Genomic DNA, 19,016 nt, shown 5'->3' with positions numbered 1-19,016 from the left:
ACAGGTTTTAAAACCTTGTTGTAGCTCCTTGTGCCATACTTACTTCCTGTGTTGTAATACGTTATAATTAAGGTACTATGATATAGAAGCGTTCACATTTTAACTTACGAGTGTTGCTGTCACAGTTGTTACTTCTTGGTAAGCACTTTAGGCTACTGCAGCTGCTAATTTAAAACTGATGTTCCTATGAGAGAATTTTCTATTTAGAGAGCACAGAAAATAACTTGTCCTGTACCTGTGCGGATAGACTGTTAGGAGACGGGACAATGGCAGCGGTGAGGATTTCACTGCGTACGGCCACTGCGCGCTACAGGAGTTGAAATTCAACAGCAAAAGCCTACTCAAAAGTTGAAATTCTCAGTACAGGTAGCGTGTCTGCAAACGATCTTATTAACATGATATGCCAGTTTGACCAATAAATCGACGGTCAGTTGCCTCTCAGTGGAATACCGGATAATATAATCAGTGTAGCTGACAACTGAGACGGCTGCTTATAACGCACAAAGCGCAAATCTCAGCAGGTGGCAGCAAAGTAATGATAATAGTGGGGATAAACTCGCTTAGGGTGGAGAATGAATATGCGTATCTACACATGTACAAAATTATTTTGCTCGACCATTGCACCGCAAACAAAGGATGGTAGAGTTAGAGCGAGTAGACTTTAGACTGTGTCATCTGAATTTAGACTTCTGTTGCTTTCCCGAACCCAATAGAGTTGTTTCACACATGATGCCAGAATAGTGTCCACTTTAGTTGGAAAATTAATCAGCATAAAACGTTCTCTCTCTTCCTTTCTTGCCGTCTCTGATACCTAGTTAGAATACGCCACTGTGACGTTTAAATCTTTCGCCGTACTGTCTCTGTATGTCAATGGGATTAACTAAGTGCGTGACTGAATTTTAAATTCGTTCGCATCGAATATACGTCTAGGAGTCGGCCCCACACCTATCGCATTAACAGTTATTACTTTATGAAATTGCAGCTGATGAAAGGAATAAACGTCGTTAACTAAAGCTGGGTATTGCTCAGTAACGAAAATATTTATTCAGCCCTTGATTAATACTGTGTAGATAAAGAAAGAGTGAGTTACTTACTTGAAGAAGAATGCACTAAATCCGGCCCCCCACGCTGCTGTTCGAAGTACGAAAAATCGGTTGCGGATAGCTTTTCAAAGTCCACAAACACGTGCTGAAATTTCACGTCTCTAAACACAACGCTGCAGTTCTGAGTTAAAGTCCACGAACCTAATCACAAATTTTCATAATTCTAACGCTGCTCTGCTGTTCACAGATAAACTCCAAAAGTGCAAATGTTGGAAACTTTTCTGAGTTCCCGAACTCTTGCAGAATCTACACCTAGAGTTGTCACCGGAAAATTTTTAAACACTTTTAGTCGCATCTGACACGCCGCTCACCGTCATACATCCGACCTCTGAAAGCGAAGTGCCCGCAACCCAAACGGCCGTTGCCGTCATATAGGCTCCATCTGTCGCTGCAAAATCCACAAAATTACACGCACTGTACATGTTACCATATAAACTACACATGTAAAAGCTCTACATGATTCGCGCTTGCACGGTGATTCAGCTATTGAAAATAGCAGTTTCATTGTCTTTGTATAAGACACTATAGCGTAATGTCTATCGTTAAAAAAAACATTCTCTCGTTTTAAGCCACGTCAAGTGGTGTACTGCCCACGAGCTTTCGGCAGAGATCTCCTCTGCCATTGTCGAGTCATCCACTTGACAATGGCAGAGGAGATCTCTGCCGAAAGCTCGTGGGCAGTGAACCACTTGACGCGGCTTGAAACCCAAGAATGTTTTACTAACGGATATCCCTTCGAAAATCGTTGGTTGCATACGATCTTATAACGAATAAAATTACATGAAATTTAGCGCTAAAATATTATGCATGAATTTGGGCTAGAATTCCTGCTCTTCCGAGGTGACATTAATTTTTTTTGCAATGTCTTTGGTTTTGGAGTTATTTGCATCTTATTCGGCGAAATAATCAACATTAGCATCATTTAAACCTACTGAGAATCAAATGTCTACAGATGAATGTAGTCTGTAATGTAGTACTGTCGCTAAATTTCTTGTTTTGCAAATTTTTTTTCTACTTGAGGGTAAAGTGAAATTCGGACAATTAGTAGCAGAAATGAAAGGTTCATTCAAATCCCTTGACCTAGGTTTCGACGTCTTTAAAAAAAATCTTCAAAAGTATGGGAGGTTACGCTGGTTACACAATATTGTGCAGGTACGTTAAAGTTAAGAGAACTAGATGCACTTGTGAAATACTGGCTAATGGCGGTCAGCATGATTTGCACGCTTTTACTATTATGGAGGTGAATTTTATCTTTGATTGATGCATCATGGCTACAATTTTAACCTACCTCCACAATATTATTTAACCAGTATAACCACTGATTCTTTTGAAGAAGACATTTTTTAAAGACGTCGAAACCTAGGTCAAGGGTATGAGTAAACCTTTCATTTTTGCAAATGCAATTTCATTTCACCCTCACAAAGATCCCACTCTACGGCTGCTGCATCCAGTTATTTTCAAGGTTTTAAAATTTATTTGCACCAAAATTAGTTTTTTAACGCTCTGAATCAACATTCCAACTCATAACTCAAGTTTTATTGCTTTAATAAAAAGTCTGAAACTATTTTTCGATAGTGCTCTCCAACCACTGTCAGTTTACGTTTTATCTTGACGATCTCGTTAGGCGTTTGTTATTAACATTTAAAATTGGGATCTACATTCATGTCTTTCACAGTATCGTGAGTGGATGTTTAGACGTACTTCCTAGGAAGTACGTCTGTCATTGTCCATTCTGTATATTGATATGGCTTTTTCTTGTGCGGTGGCCGTGTATAATTTGCAGGCTCTGAATTTGGACGATGGTGACATCGTCACATCGCGCACGGACGAGCAGCAGACACTCGACCGAGGAACACCCTTTAAACTGCTTGCTGCCCTTTTGATACTCGGCTGACTTCGTGTTTCCCGCATCTTCCGGAGGAGGAGCAGGAGATTAGTGTTTAACGTCCCGTCGACAACGAGGTCATTAGAGACGGAGCGCAAGCTCGGGTGAAGAAAGGATGGGGAAGGAAATCGGCCGTGGCCTTTCACAGGAACCATCCCGGCATTTGCCTGAAGCGATTTAGGGAAATCACGGAAAACCTAAATCAGGATGGCCGGAGACGGGATTCAACCGTCGTCCTCCCGAATGCGAGTCCAGTGTGCTAACCACTGCGCCACCTCGCTCGGTATGCATCTTCCGACATCAGAGGTTCATGTGTCGTCTGCTGGTCAAAAAGACAGCTCTACGCACTAACTTCCTCGCGAGCTACTCTTGCCTGTGTTTGGACTCGCACCACGCTGCGCTAGCTATCAAACCAGTGCATGTTTACCTGCGCCTTTCTGTCAGTTCTCACTACGAACCTGTTACATAACGGACAGTTTTCGGAATTATCGTACAAAGCGTGTAAAATATTGTGAACTCATGAATGATTCTTTCTCATGGAGACTGCTGTATCACCTTCGTCGTATCAGTACTCAGTACATGCAGAGCGTGGCTCCTGGATAAGTGAGTGTAGCTACGGACTGCCCACGCACGTACGTGCCAACAGCGCGCCCTCCAGTGGCTGAGTCGCACTGCGAGACTCACTGGACTCAGCCAGCTCAAACCGCCCCGCGGCCGCCCACATACAGCCGGGTTAAGCCAAGCGTAAACGTGATAGCGTGTGCTGCTGTGCCTCGTCGATGTCAAAGGGGCAAAATGGGCACGTGAGTTCCAGAGCGACAGAACGTTTTGTCATGTCGTGGCACTTTGGCTCTAATAGGGCACGCTGATAACACAGCGAGGGCACATGTTGGAATCACTTGACAGAAGCAGGTCGTACTCTACAACCACTGAATTTGAGAACGGCAAAGGATAACCGCCATCGTGTCCACGCAGCCGTAACGGAACAGCAGCCGAATGGGACTCGCGAGACTGTCTCTTGTTTGTAGAGCTACAGGCAGGCCTCTTCATCCACTGTACCACCTCGCTCGGCCAGGAATACACCTCGCTCTATGCTTTACCTTTGTCTACCAACTCCTAACGATACAATAAATAATAATAGTTTTCCAGCTTTTCAAGGGCAGAAGCGAATTTTAACATAATCTGATCTTTCTACAAAGCGCCAGAACATAAAAGTATTGATTTAAACTTAGTCTTGATGAAGTCTTGTAATTCAGCTGCGTTAGCAGTAAGATTACGTTATAAATAGAGGTAAATTAAAAATGAATAAATTTGTTTCTTCTGCAAATTTACCTTCTCTGATGAATTCTATAGCATTTATCTGACTTAAAAGATTTCACGTTTAAAGGACAGAATGATGTTATAAGGGGCCGGCCGGGGTGGCCGAGCGGTTCTAGGCGCTACACTCTATAACCGCGCGACCGCTACGGTCGCAGGTTCGAATCCTGCCTCGGGCATGGATGTGTGTGATGTCCTTAGGTTAGTTAGGTTTAAGTAGTTCTAAGTTCTAGGGGACTGATGACCTCAGAATTTAAGTCCCATAGTGCTCAGAGCCATTTTTGATGTTATAAGAATAATATCTGGTGTCAGATGTTAGTATTAGAACATTCTGGAAAAAACTATTTTGAAAGTGAGCTTGTCAACTTTTTCACAGTACATACAGTCTTTTATGTTCCTTGTCGATACCAGCATTTCTTTTCTCTCAAAAATTAGCACATAATTCATATATAAGCAATCTGTACGAGGCCTGGAAGTGTACAACTTCAATATATGTAGGAATTGACACATTTTCAGCTATCTGTCAGGGAGTATTGTTTATCCTGTAGGTAATACAGTGTAGTCCAGGAGTACATTACGTAGCTTTGTATTTGTCAGTTTCTTTCATTGCAATGAATGGTTATCTTCACAGGACTCGTAAGCTAGGTAATAATGTATTTGCAGCAGACTTTAAAGACAGGGCAGCCACAACCTGGATATAACCTTTGAAGGTAAGACTGCTTCAGCTGTCTTAGCGAAAAATTGCTATGAACGCTCGATCATTCCATTCTCTTTTCTCGATTCCAACCTAAGTTGATTTTATTACACTGATGCAGGTAAAATGCTGCGAAACCGGTCGTGCCTATAAATAAAGCACTTACAGCTGAAGCGGATTTATCTTCAAAACCATATAATGTAATTAATATCAGCAATATAAGATGATAATAATTCACTATTTAAGTAATTGTAGTGTATTAATCTGAAATAAAATCAACAACATTCACTTTCCCCTACCTACACCCCGGATATTCGTCCCCACAGCATGAGTGAAACATGATTGACGCAATGCAAACAGAAATGAGAGTCAAGGTTATGGAAATGTTGCTTTACTGATAAGCTTCTCATTAGGAAAGAAATCTAGTCAATCAGAAAGACTCAAACCTTTTGTCAGAGTGGTTTGCGGATGCTACATACTACATCGTATGTCATCACTTTCTGGAGAATCTGTCCGAACAATTTTTCTTAGCCAAAACGTAGAGGTACAGGGTGAAAATTACTGAACGACACTCATACTCATAAATCAAGGACAATTGCAGAATGAGGTGCCACCCAACGTGGCACTACACAAAACTGACGCAGATAGCATAGGCATATAGGGAACACACACGACACAGATTTGTAAGTCCACGGTATTGGTGATAAGTTGAGAAAACTGTCTCGAAACGCTTGTGCTACAAAACGCCACTGTTTCCTGCGCATGTACCCCGACATCAGTATGGGATATGATCATCATGCACACGTACACAGGCCGCACAGGTGGTCGAGCAGCTCCCATTCTTGCACCAGTGCCTGTCGCAACTCCTGAAGTGTCGTACGGGTTTGAAGACGTGCAGCGATACGTCGACCGAGAGCATCCCAGACGTGCTCGATGAGGTTTAGGTCTGGAGAACAGGCAGGCCACTCCATTCGCCTTATCTTCTGTTTCAAGGTACTCCTCCACGACGGCAGCTCGGTGGGGCCGTGCGCTATCATCCATCAGCAGGAAGGTGGGACCCACTGCACCCATAAAAAGGCGGACATACTGGTGAAAAATCACGTCCCGATACACCTGACCTGTTACAGTTCCTCTGTGAAATATATGCAGGGGTGTACGTGCACCAATCATAATCCCACCCCACACCATCAAACCACGACCTCCATACAGGTCTCTTTCAAGGACATTAAGGGGTTGGTATCTGGTTCCTGGTTCACTCCAGATGAAAACTCGGCGAGAATCGCAGTTCACACTATACCTGGACTCGTCCGTGAACATAACCAGGAACTACTGTTCCAATGACACCAGGCTTTACGGGCCCTCCTGTGACTAGGGGTCAGTGGAATGCACCTTGCAGGTCTCTGGGTGAATAAACCATGTCCGTTCAGTGGTCTGTAGACTGTGTGTCTGGAGACAACTGTTCCAGTGGCTGCGGTAAGGTCAAGAGCAGGGTTGCCTGCATTACTCCGTGGCCGTCTGCGGGCACTGACGGTGACATATCGGTCCTCTTGTGGTGTTGCACACTGTGGACGACCCGTACTGTGGCGCCTGGACCCGTTTCCTGTCTGCTGGAAACGTTGCCATAATTTTGAGATCACACATTGTGGCACACGGAGGGCCCGTGCTGCGACCCGCCCTAGTATTCTACCCTGTGACTCTGTGTTGAAAATGGCTCAAAGAACACATATTGATGACGTTATGAAACGTCATCAATATGTGTTCTTTGAGCCATTTTCAACACAGAGTCACCATTAGCACGTCTGAAAACGTCTGCACACTTACTCGCTGCAGCGTAGTCTGATATGCACCAACACACCTCTGCGTATGTGGACTGCTGCCAGCGCCACCGTGCGACGACCGCAGGTCAAATGCACCGCATGGTCATACCCCGAGATTATTTAAACCCGCAAACCGCCCGCCAGTGCATTGTTTCACCATGTATCAGCATTATCCTTAATTTATGAGCATCAGTGTGTATGAAATAAAATCGTAATGTCTTCTGAACGATTTGCGTTAGGACGTTCAAACTGCACAGTTGGCCGCTGGGCATGATGGGAATTAGTATGTTAATATGGTTTGGTTCAGCGACGAAGCTCACTTTTATTTGGATGGGTTCATCAATAAGCAAAACTGGCGCATTTGGGTGACTGAGAATCCGCATCTCGCGATCGAGAGGTCTCTTCACATTCAACGGGTGACTGTGTAGTGTTCAGTGCCCAGTCACGGAATAATCGATGCGGTATTGTTTGATGGCTCGGTGACTACCGAACGTTAGTGAAAGTCCTGGAAGATGATTTCATCCCTATTACAAGTGATCCTGATTTCGACAAGATGTGCTCGACCTCATCGAAGCGGGAGAGTATTTGATGTCCTGGAGGAGCAGTTTGGGGACCATATTCTCGCTCTGGGATACCCAGAGATCACTGGCATCGCCTTGATTGGTAGCCATATTTTCCGGATCTGAACACATGCGACTCCTTTCTGTGAGGTTGTATTAAAGACAAAGTGCACGGTAACAAACCCTAAACCATTGATGAGGTGAAAACAGCCATTCAGGAGGTCATCGGCAGCATCGATGTTCCGACACTTCGGCAGGTCACGCAGAATTTCTCTATTCGTTTGCGCCACTTCATCGCCAACGATATCAAACATATCGAACATATCTTTACGTAAATCCGAATACCTGTACTGCTGTAGTGACGTTTACATGTTGAATAAAGTGTGAGCACCCCGTAGTTTGTAACTTTTTTTTTCATATACAGTAGCTCAGTAATTGTCATCCTGTAAACATGTATAAAACAGCTCTCATACCACGTACTCTTTTCGAATCGCGAACCGTTTTCCATGCTTTTTATAAGTTCAAATTGCTGAATCAGAGTGCTTTATATCCCATTTATACAGAGTTGCAAGTGATACGTGGTATTCATTGCGTCATGAGTGAAATATAGCGTCATATCAAGCCTTCTCGAGACTTCTGCAGGCATACTCGTCGTTTTTGTTTCATCGTGTTTTCAGCTGACTTTACACTTTCCATTAGAGTGACGTCTCAGTCTCGTGGAATCCAGCAGAGAACTTGTCTGATCCCTCCACTACTCTCTCACTTGGCTACATAAGCTGACCACATCCATTTCACTTTCTTTACTGTCGTTTGCTACAGCTTGTTACTTAGACCATTTATTTGTCTGCATTTTCCTCCTAGTAATTCTCAACGGGTAAGTCTGCAATTTTCAAGAGTAGCGCTGAACTTTTGAACGTTTTTCTCATTAAAAATCCATTTCTCACTGGAATAATTTGGAGCTAGTTAGTAAATTTTATTCCGGGGCTGCTTTAATTTTTGTATTGCCTTTTTCGTAGACATGTATATGGTAAATTGCAGTAGTTAAAAGAAAAACATCTTTTGCATGCTGCACACTAAGTCTTTTATTTAACTTGTGTACCCAGACACGTATCGCCTTACTTATATCTTCAGTGAAGGTCCTCCAATATTACACGATTATAGGTTTTAGATACCAGTTCACTGAAGTTTTTATAATGAAACTGAAGGTACTTAGAGACCAGCGTCTAATTCATAATTTTTAAATCAGACAGCTTTCTCTCATGTGGCTTTTGGCATATGGTATTTCGTTTACTGCGTTATTCAGAAATCAATCTGTCCATCACCGTAACATCTAGTAGGAAAGACTGCAGTTGTGGAGTTGTTAAATTTTGTGTTTCACGGCAGGTTGCTGTATAAGTGTTGTGTGAAAGTTTCAGCCGCGACGCGCTCTAATTAATTTTTTTTCTTTCTCCGTTTCCAAGGACGACGAGCCAATTTTAATGCATCTTCCTTTGTGCTTCTTTCTTCTTCCTCCAGTATTCTTTCATCTCCTCACCATATATCCTTTATCTCTCCTTATAGCATTTTGAATCTGTCTTCTTCGTCCTTCTGCCTTGGAAGTACGGTTTGGCAGTTGGAATTTAGTCGCCAGCAGTGATGGATGTACTGTTGGGCAGTTGGAGGTGAACAGCCAGCAGTGATAGATGTTAGATGGAGGGTAGAGGTCTGAAGAGTTAGCGTAGGCTAACGATCTGTACATGCTCGACTTGGAGATTGAATATTATCCATGATTATATACCTTTGTACTAGATGTCAATGACGATTTATATTCGTGTCTGAACTGGGTGTCACATTATTATGGTAAAAAAATACATTATTTGGTTTGCAACAAAATCTTTTCTTTGCAAACCACATGCCTATTAGTAGTTAGTGGCTTTAGTAGCTAGGATCTTTTATTTAGCTGGCAGTATTGTCACTTGCTGTATTGCAGTAGTTCGCTTAATGAAGATTTTTGTGAGGTAAGTGCGTAATGAAATGTGTAGGTTATTGTTAGGATTTCTTTTTAGTCAGGGCCATTCTTTTGAATTAATTATTTGAAGGCAGGTTACCATTTTTTGAGCAGTCAGATTGCGTTGCGCTATGACATTGTGGGTCTCAGTCATTCAGCAATTTAAGTACAGACTCACACATCTAAATAAAGAAGTTTCAATTTATTTTATTCCTGCTACGTTCAGAATTTCAAAGGATCTTTTCTAGTCAATGTTGTCAAAAACTTTCTATAAGTATACTAATGATATGAGTGTACGTGTAGGCTAGCCTTTCTTCAACTTTCTACGGTAAATCGTAGGGTCAGTATTGCCTTGTGTGTTTCTACATTTCTGCGGAAATGGAACTGTTTTTCCCTGAGGTCAACTACTACTAGTTTTTTTCCTATTTTACTGCAAATAATTCGTGTCACTACTTTGCAGCCATGATTTATTAAGCTGATGGTTTGTGCAAGTGACCGACGAGAATTTAAGTCTCTGTTGATACATTATGGACATGGAACAGCGGCTGGTCAAATATTTAACAATGAAATTCGCCAAACAGCCGTGCAATTGAGAAATTATTTCATTTTATTTTATTTCCGCTACCAGTTTCGGTAATTCATTCTGCCATCTTCAGGCCCCATATGCACATCGCAAAAATAATCGATATTGGCATACTGGGATGTATGGATGCTGTGAATTCGTACTTCAAGTGCTTCCTACGAAGACTTCACTGCAACTCAAGTCAAGACTTGCAGTCAACTATTCGAAGGAAACACTTGAAGTACGAATTCATAGCATCCAGAAACATACAGCCCCAGTATGCCAATATCGATTATTTTTGCGATGTGCATATGCGGCCTGAAGATGGCAGAATGAATTACCGAAACTGGTAGCGGAAATAAAATAAAATGAAATAATTTCTCAATTGCACGGCTGATTGACGAATTTCATTGTTAAATAGATGAGAACAAAGAGGACAGAGAAATAACCGAGCACAGTTTCCGCTGTGCGTGGAGGGCGAGATACTGGTGGCGACGTGGCGATGCCGCCCTTTGCTGCAGGGCGAGCTGCTGGGCTCAGTGGTGCTGCAGGACGCCGACTCTCCGGCGGTCAACCGCTACAGCTGGCGCTTCCTCAACGACTCGCGGGGCCTGCTGGCCGCCAACTGCTCCTCCAGCGCCATCAACGGCACGTTCGTCACGACCATCGTCAGCTGCAGTACGTATCGCCGCCTTCCACATTGACAGTTACATGCACTCGTATTAATGTAACGTGACAAACGCATAGTACAGAAACTCTCTCACTGTGCGGAACTATGCCGCAACATTCTCTGAATCTGATAATTGACAAGTTGTGCGGAGGTTTCTGCGTTGTTATTCTTTCTTTGCAGAACGTAGAAGCAGACAAGTAAAAAGAAAAAAAAGAAAGACAGGAAAGACAGCCAGTTTCTTTTTCAGATCCATCGATTGACACCACTGACTCAAAAATGGCGAGTCTTATCCTCATTGATGTCCATTAGCTGTGTTGCGTCATGAATACATCTGTTCATACTGATTTCAGAGCATTCCATTATGTGTGCCCCCTTGTTCATACACTGTTTGATCAGAAGTATCCGGACACCCGTGTTTGCCGGCCGGTGTGGCCGAGCGGTTCTAGGCGATACAGTCCGGAACCGCGCGACCGCTACGGTTGCAGGTTTGAATCCTGCCTCGGGCATGGACGAGTGTGATGTCCTTAGGTTAGTTAGGTTTAAGTAGTTCTAAGTTCCAGGGGACTGATGACCTCAGAAGTTATGTCCCATAGTGCTCAAAACACTAGTACAATACCAGGGGAGGCGTATTCTGTGGTCAGCGGAGAAACAGTAGCAGAAGAATGGGTCAGTCAACAGAGTTCCGCGACTAACGTGGACTAGCCATTGGATGTCACTAAACAAATCCATCAAGGACATTTCAATCCTTCTAAAGATACCCAAGACGACTCTTGAAGATGTGACTCTGAAGTGGAAACACGAACGAATAAACACATTTAAATGAATACCAAGCAGACCTCACGTTCTGACTGACAGAGAACATGGAGCATTGCGGGGATTGGAGACAAAAAAATCACGTAAAATCAGCTTATGGAATTACTCGTGCATTACAAAGTATTCCCAACAGTCCAGTTAGCACAGTGCCTGTGCACAGGGAGTTAAAAAGACTGGGGTACCGTGGCCGAGCAGCTGCTCGTAAGCCACACATATCTGTAGTCAATGCTAGGCGACTCTTAATATGATGTAAAGAGAGACGCCACTGAGCGGTAGGTGACTGTAAACGAGTAATTTGGGGTTGTGAATCACACTGCACCCTGTGGCAATCCGATGGAAGAGTTTGAGTTTGGCGAATCCCTGAAGAACTTTACCTGCCATTTTGTGTAGTGGCCAACGGCCTTGCCGCAGTGGTAACACAGGTTCCCGTCAGATCACCGAAGTTAAGCGCTGTTGCGCTGGAATAGCACTTGGATGGGTGATTATCCGGTCTGCCGAGCGCTGTTGGCAAGCGGGGTGCACTCAGCCCTTGTGAGGCAAATTGAGGAACTACTTGACTGAGATGTAGCGGCTCCGGTCTCGTACACTGGCATACGGCCGCGAGAGCGGTGTGCTGACCACATGCTCCCTCCATATCCGCATCCAGTGATGCCTGTGGGTTGAGGATGACACGGCGGTCGGTCGGCACCGTTTGGCATTCATCGCCTGTTCGGACGGAGTGTGGTGTAATGTATCTTGTGTAGTGCCAACAGTTAAGTAGGAGGAGGTACTGTTACGGTACGGGCGTGTTTTCGCGATTGGGGTGTGGTCCCCGCTGTTTAGCACAAGAAAACGCTAATTTCGGAAGGATATGAGCCCGTTTTACAGCATTTTGTACAGCGCACAATAAAAAAAAAACAGTTTGGAAACGAAGATCGTTTCTGTCAGCATGACATTGCACCCTGCCATAGATGACATTAGTGAGTCAATGGTTCGTGGAGGATAACATTCATGAACATGGAACACCTTTTGACCCGAGTGTCCAACATCATTCAGACAAAATAAATCTCGGGTGAACAGCCTGGTATGAGTGTGCATAGGACACAGTATTTCGGCAATCGACCACGTTGCCATCATCAGGTGCGCTGATGTACTGACCGTCGATGGGCCGGCGTCAGGTATATATAGGACAATTTTTCCGGATAAGGCCGCACAAAACGGAATAATAGCCAAGGCCGCCTCCTCCTGAGGTTCATCCTCAGTTTCCGCGGGTGCTGCAGGTGTGGGATGTACAGCCTTCCGAATTTGCCCTTCCTTGTAACCGTTACTCCGAAACACGGTCTTCAGATGGTCCAATTCTTGTTGGAGACTTTCCCTGTCGGAGATGGTGTGAGCTCTGTGTACAAGAGTTTTGAGCACGCCATTATTTTGTGCCGGGTGGTGAGAGCTATCCGCATATAGGTACAAATGGGTGTGCGTGTTCTTCCTGTACACGCTGTGGCCTAAAAAGATCACACCGGGACCACGGAAAGCATCCCCACCTCCAGCGTACTTCACTGTTGGTACTACGCATTATAGCAGGTAAACTTCTCAGGTATTCGCCAAACCCACACTTTTCCACTGGATTACCACAGGGTATAATGTGATTCATCACTCCAAATCAAACGTTTCAAGTCATCCACTATCCAATGACTTCGTTATTTATACTTACCTCAAGCGTCTCTTAGCGTTGACTGGAGACATGCGTGGTTTATGGGGAACTGCGCGACCATTGTACCCCACAGTTTTTAATTCCCTGTGTACAGTCACTGTGCTAGCTGAACTGCTGGTAGCACTCCAGAACTTACCAGTGATTCTTCCCGCCGATTTCGTGCGATTTTTTTTACAGCCAGTCGCCGGTGCGCTCCGCGTTCTATGTCCGTCAGCAGATGAGGTGGGCCTGGTGTTAGTTTAGCTATAGTTGTTCCCTCACAATCATTTTGCCAACAGTCGACATGGGCAGCTTTAGAAGGGATGAAATATTCTTTTTGGATCTGTTACTCAGGTGGGTAGCGTACTTTCGAAGCCACTGAGTTGTCCTGACTGACAACTCTGCCCTGCTTCTTAGTCTGACGGGACCACATGTGGTGGTCCCCTTTACGTGGGGGTGTCCGAATACTTTGATCGTGTAGTGTAAGCGCATTTCAACGTAAGTAAGCCAAGTCTTTCACTGCCAGGCTCAGAGCCATATACCTAGGACTGTTGCACGCCCCCTGTCCGGCTGCGAGCCCTCCCCACTCGTCTCACGGCTGTCTGCCGGCAGGTGTGTTCGCAGCGCGGGACGAGCAGCTGGCGGTCGGCGACTACCGGACGGTGCTGCGGCTGCAGGACGCCGCAAACCCAGAAGTTTACGTGAGTACCGCGGCGCCGCTGTCCTGCACACCCTCTTCCATTACTCACACTGTGTCACATTCACCATCCTTGGAACGCACTGATCTCTAAGAGCCAAGCGTAGGCGGGAAAAGCAGGGGAAAAGGAGAGCTGTAACTGTAAATGATCCTCGAGATTTTCTCACAGACAAGAACTGTCCCATCAATACAGAAAAGGAAACTATCATGTCAGTAATGTTTACTGAACACAGGACAGGACAGTAAAAGAAATATACACTCCTGGAAATTGAAATAAGAACACCGTGAACTCATTGTCCCAGGAAGGGGAAACTTTATTGACACATTCCTGGGGTCAGATACATCACATGATCACACTGACAGAACCACAGGCACATAGACACAGGCAACAGAGCATGCACAATGTCGGCACTAGTACAGTGTATATCCACCTTTCGCAGCAATGCAGGCTGCTATTCTCCCATGGAGACGATCGTAGAGATGCTGGATGTAGTACTGTGGAACGGCTTGCCATGCCATTTCCACCTGGCGCCTCAGTTGGACCAGCGTTCGTGCTGGACGTGCAGACCGCGTGAGACGACGCTTTATCCAGTCCCAAACATGCTCAATGGGGGACAGATCCGGAGATCTTGCTGGCCAGGGTAGTTGACTTACACCTTCTAGAGCACGTTGGGTGGCACGGGATACATGCGGACGTGCATTGTCCTGTTGGAACAGCAAGTTCCCTTGCCGGTCTAGGAATGGTAGAACGATGGGTTCGATGACGGTTTGGATGTACCGTGCACTATTCAGTGTCCCCTCGACGATCACCAGTGGTGTACGGCCAGTGTAGGAGATCGCTCCCCAAACCATGATGCCGGGTGTTGGCCCTGTGTGCCTCGGTCGTATGCAGTCCTGATTGTGGCGCTCACCTGCACGGCGCCAAACACGCATACGACCATCATTGGCACCAAGGCAGAAGCGACTCTCATCGCTGAAGACGACACGTCTCCATTCGTCCCTCCATTCACGCCTGTCGCGACACCACTGGAAGCGGGCTGCACGATGTTGGGGCGTGAGCGGAAGACGGCCTAACGGTGTGCGGGACCGTAGCCCAGCTTCATGGAGACAGTTGCGAATGGTCCTCGCCGATACCCCAGGAGCAACAGTGTCCCTAATTTGCTGGGAAGTGGCGGTGCGGTCCCCTACGGCACTGCGTAGGATCCTACGGTCTTGGCGTGCATCCGTGCGTCGCTGCGGTCCGGTCCCAGGTCGACGGGCACGTGCACCTTCCGCCGACCACTGGCGACAACATCGATGTACTGTGGAGACCTCACGCCCCACGTGTTGAGCAATTCGGCGGTACGTCCACCCGGCCTCCCGCATGCCCATTATACGCCCTCGCTCAAAGTCCGTCAACTGCACATACGGTTCACGTCCACGCTGTCGCGGCATGCTACCAGTGTTAAAGACTGCGATGGAGCTCCGTATGCCACGGCAAACTGGCTGACACTGACGGCGGCGGTGCACAAATGCTGCGCAGCTAGCGCCATTCGACGGCCAACACCGCGGTTCCTGGTGTGTCCGCTGTGCCGTGCGTGTGATCATTGCTTGTACAGCCCTCTCGCAGTGTCCGGAGCAAGTATGGTGGGTCTGACACACCGGTGTCAATGTGTTTTTTTTTCCATTTCCAGGAGTGTATATCTGGTTTCTGTCTCTTTCGAATATGTCCGAAAGAACAGACACCGCCGGCCGAAGTGGCCGTGCGGTTAAAGGCGCTGCAGTCTGGAACCGCAAGACCGCTACGGTCGCAGGTTCGAATCCTGCCTCGGGCATGGATGTTTGTGATGTCCTTAGGTTAGTTAGGTTTAACTAGTTCTAAGTTCTAGGGGACTAATGACCTCAGCAGTTGAGTCCCATAGTGCTCAGAGCCATTTTTGAACAGACACCATTTTGATCCTGCAGCAGGCACAAAGGAATTAAAGACATCAGGTGCCAGTAGGCATTGATTTATATTAGGGGGCAAGTTGAAAATTTGTGCTCGACTGGGATTCGAAATGGGTCTAATGCTTAGTAAGCAGATGCTCCGATCACTACGCCACATGGACACAATGGGTTGCTGCAATCATTGTATATATATATATATATATATATATATATATATATATAAAAAAAAAAAAAAAAACAGCGCAGAAGCACAACAAGCTCGAAATCTTACGAGAATCGGCGAGACCCCGCGACTAATGAGGCTAATTGATGGCTCTCGAACTTCCACCATAACCGAATCCATCAACATGAGGTAGCAAATGTGAGGTAGCCAAGGTGGTGGAAACGTGGGTTCTACTATGCCAAGACTGCTTGCCAGCTACAACAGGAAAACACATTTAATTAGCAGGAGTACAAAATAAGAAAGTATTTATTACTTAAAATTGTTGTATTCCATGATCTGTTGGTTGACAATTATAGAAGACGCGACTAGACTAAGCGTCTGTAGAATGACATAATTTACAAGTCACAAATCTTACAGTGACGAATTAATCTCTCGTAATCCCGAATGTCGAATCCGGTGAATTTGAAGACAAACTTGGCTGTCAGCATGACAGAAGTAGAATCGTTTATAACTGCCAAATTAGTACTGTTGACTTTACTGTAGTACTATTACTGAACTTTACAACTGAGCTACAAAAACGTGATGGCAGCAATGACTGAGCTGCAGACGATGACTGACTAACATCGGCGCTGGCTGACCACTGAGCGCGGCTACGAACTGTAGACTGGCACAACTGGACTACACTCCTGCTACACATTGAAGAGGCCTAGCGGCGCCTCGCGGCGAGCATAAGTACTGCGACTGGCTGTGTACTCTTTGGCTAGCACAGCCGTTCTTCTGTTCCGTTTAGAGAGAGAATCGCATCCGGCGGATCAATCTCTCAGACGGCGGTGTGGTCGTATGACTGACCACATCACGAGCGGGGGCACTACATCAGCAGTGTTTTGTATAAGTTGAGAATCCTGGTCTGTTGGGGTGCATGCTAGAGTAGTACGTGCATTTGTAGTGACCCCTGTGTCTGGACAGCATTGCGCTCAGCGCATCTGCCTAGTATACAGGAGATTTGAGTTCGACTCCGGTCTGACACATATTTTCAACTCGCCCCGTTGATATAAATCAACAATCACTGGCAGCAAATATCTATAATTTCTTAATGTCTTGAATTATATTTATTTTATTTTTATTTGTTCATCAAGTTCCGTGGGACCGTGTGTCCTAGTGCTACTGCATTACACTGAAAAAGTTCCGAGAAGGGGAACTCGTTTCATCGCGAAATAGGCGCGTGAGTGTCACGTATATGATAAACGAGCTGCCGTGGCAATCTTTAAAACAAAGACGTTCTTGTAAGCGTAGGCTTCCGCGGCCGTTGTAATCTTCAATAAAATTCTTCAGGGTATCAGACCGCATCGTCATAATTTAAAATGCGCCAACGTTTCGGCCAGCGTTGCAGCTAGCCTTCATCAGGGCCTTACGTTAACGATGAAGATAGCTGCAACGCTGGGCGAAACGTTGGCGCATTTTAAATTATGACGATGCGTTCTGATACCCTGAAGAATTTTATTGAAAAAGACGTTCTTCTCTGTGACAGGATGTTTCCACAAGGTCTGAACCACCAGTTTTCTCCTCCGAAAGTGTATACGAATAAAATACATTACAGAGGAAAGTTCTCACTAGTGTACAGGATAGAAGGGATGTGCGGCAAGGAAACCTTGCAACTCAGATTTGATGACGTGGGGGTTATAAAAAATATTTTTCAGTTCTGCTGGAAGCGTGCAGAAAATGAAACGTGCAGAATATCGTACACTTTGCTGTATTAACTGTAGGAAGTGAAATGTGAGTGGAATCAGTTTTACGTCTAGTGCTTACTGAATGAATATTGCAGTTTTTCAAATTGACTGAGTATTGTCAACGCTAATTCCCGTGATAGAGTACATTTAGAGGGATGGGGAAGGCAGAATTCCGAGGCACATGAAGAACGTCCGACACGAAGTTTGTGAAATGACGCCATGGGTCAGCCCGAGCACCCTTTTGTGGGCTAACAGAATTCATAATTGAAACGTGTCCACCGGGCGTGATCCCTGGAGGTAACACTTCTTATGTTCTGTTTTCCGCAGTACCTTGCGCGCCGATCATGTGTGCTTTAAGTGTGACTCACAAAGTTTATCGCATCCTGTGTGTTCTGATAGTTTTTGAACTTCGATTTTTGTATGTGCGATTTTCCCCGTGCGTAGCGGATGCAGGTGCTAGTAGGCATAGAGTTTGGTTTTTAATTTTCTTATGTTTTTGTGAAATACTTGGAGAGATTCTGGTGATTGCTTCCGATTGCATTACTTTTTGACTACAAAATCATGTTGCTTCCATTAATTAAATACGTATTTAGATAACCACAAAAACACTTTTCCTGGAATCTTGCAACTGTGCCAGCTAAACGAAGGTAAGTGGTTCGTAGGGATACCACTAGGAGTGAGTTGGCTTAAACTGATGTGGCCTGGGATATTTAGACATGACACGAGTATTTTTGAGAAAAAAACATTTTAACTCTGGGTAACTTCTTTCTGAAAGAATAAATTTCTAAGAAATAACATTTGAACAAAAGTAATTTCTGCCTAAATTTATAAATAACAATATGAACTAAAAAGCATGAACAGGCAATGAATTCTTAAAGAAAATATAATTTCTGTTTATTATTATAGCTACCCGTACTTTTTGAAACAGAATTAGTTCAATATTCTAAATCAACCATGAATTTTGGAGTTGAGCACTCGTTTATTCGAACAAGTGGATTCAATTTTCGACATTTTTACTTTTGTTGTACGAAACTGAAACATCCTCATCTGGCCATTTCTAGTTTTTCCTTTTTCATCAGTGGCGGTCACGTGAATCTCGTTGCCATCGGTGTCGAAATCTTCGCAGGGTACTGGCGGGTACTGCAGTTAAAAAAAATTGATTAAAATGTATTCAGGGCGATCAGAAGGCCCTTGAGATTGTGCAGTATTCGTTGTTCGTCTTGTTCTATGCGACCTGTTGGTATTTTTTGAGGTTTTCCACGGTTCGTCGCAAGTGTCGAATGAGAACCTTCACAGTCGTCTTAGCAGGAGGTCGAGGGTGAAAGCTCTTCGCCACGGAGAGGTTCTTCAGCCTCTGAACCATTGTTAAGGAAAGCTGAGCTGTCGTCATTTTCGACATAGTTAATGTCCCACACCTTGTCATCTG

The 19,016-nt window shown here is 44.9% G+C and overlaps 1 protein-coding gene across 1 annotated transcript in view; it reads left to right on the top strand.

Annotated features, from left to right (window-relative positions):
- The window catches only part of LOC126155175 (proto-oncogene tyrosine-protein kinase receptor Ret-like), a 241,641-nt gene that overhangs the window by 83,351 nt on the left and 139,274 nt on the right, over positions 1–19,016 (top strand). The window contains exons 5-6 of the mRNA XM_049916212.1: positions 10,447–10,603; positions 13,690–13,778. Coding sequence (XP_049772169.1) covers positions 10,447–10,603; positions 13,690–13,778 — 246 coding nt within the window. The remainder of the gene's footprint in view (positions 1–10,446; positions 10,604–13,689; positions 13,779–19,016) is intronic.

Source organism: Schistocerca cancellata, chromosome 2 (genome assembly GCF_023864275.1).
Source record: "Schistocerca cancellata isolate TAMUIC-IGC-003103 chromosome 2, iqSchCanc2.1, whole genome shotgun sequence".
NCBI classification, from domain to species: Eukaryota; Metazoa; Arthropoda; class Insecta; order Orthoptera; family Acrididae; genus Schistocerca; species Schistocerca cancellata.
This window is presented reverse-complemented; position numbering and strand designations above follow the sequence as displayed.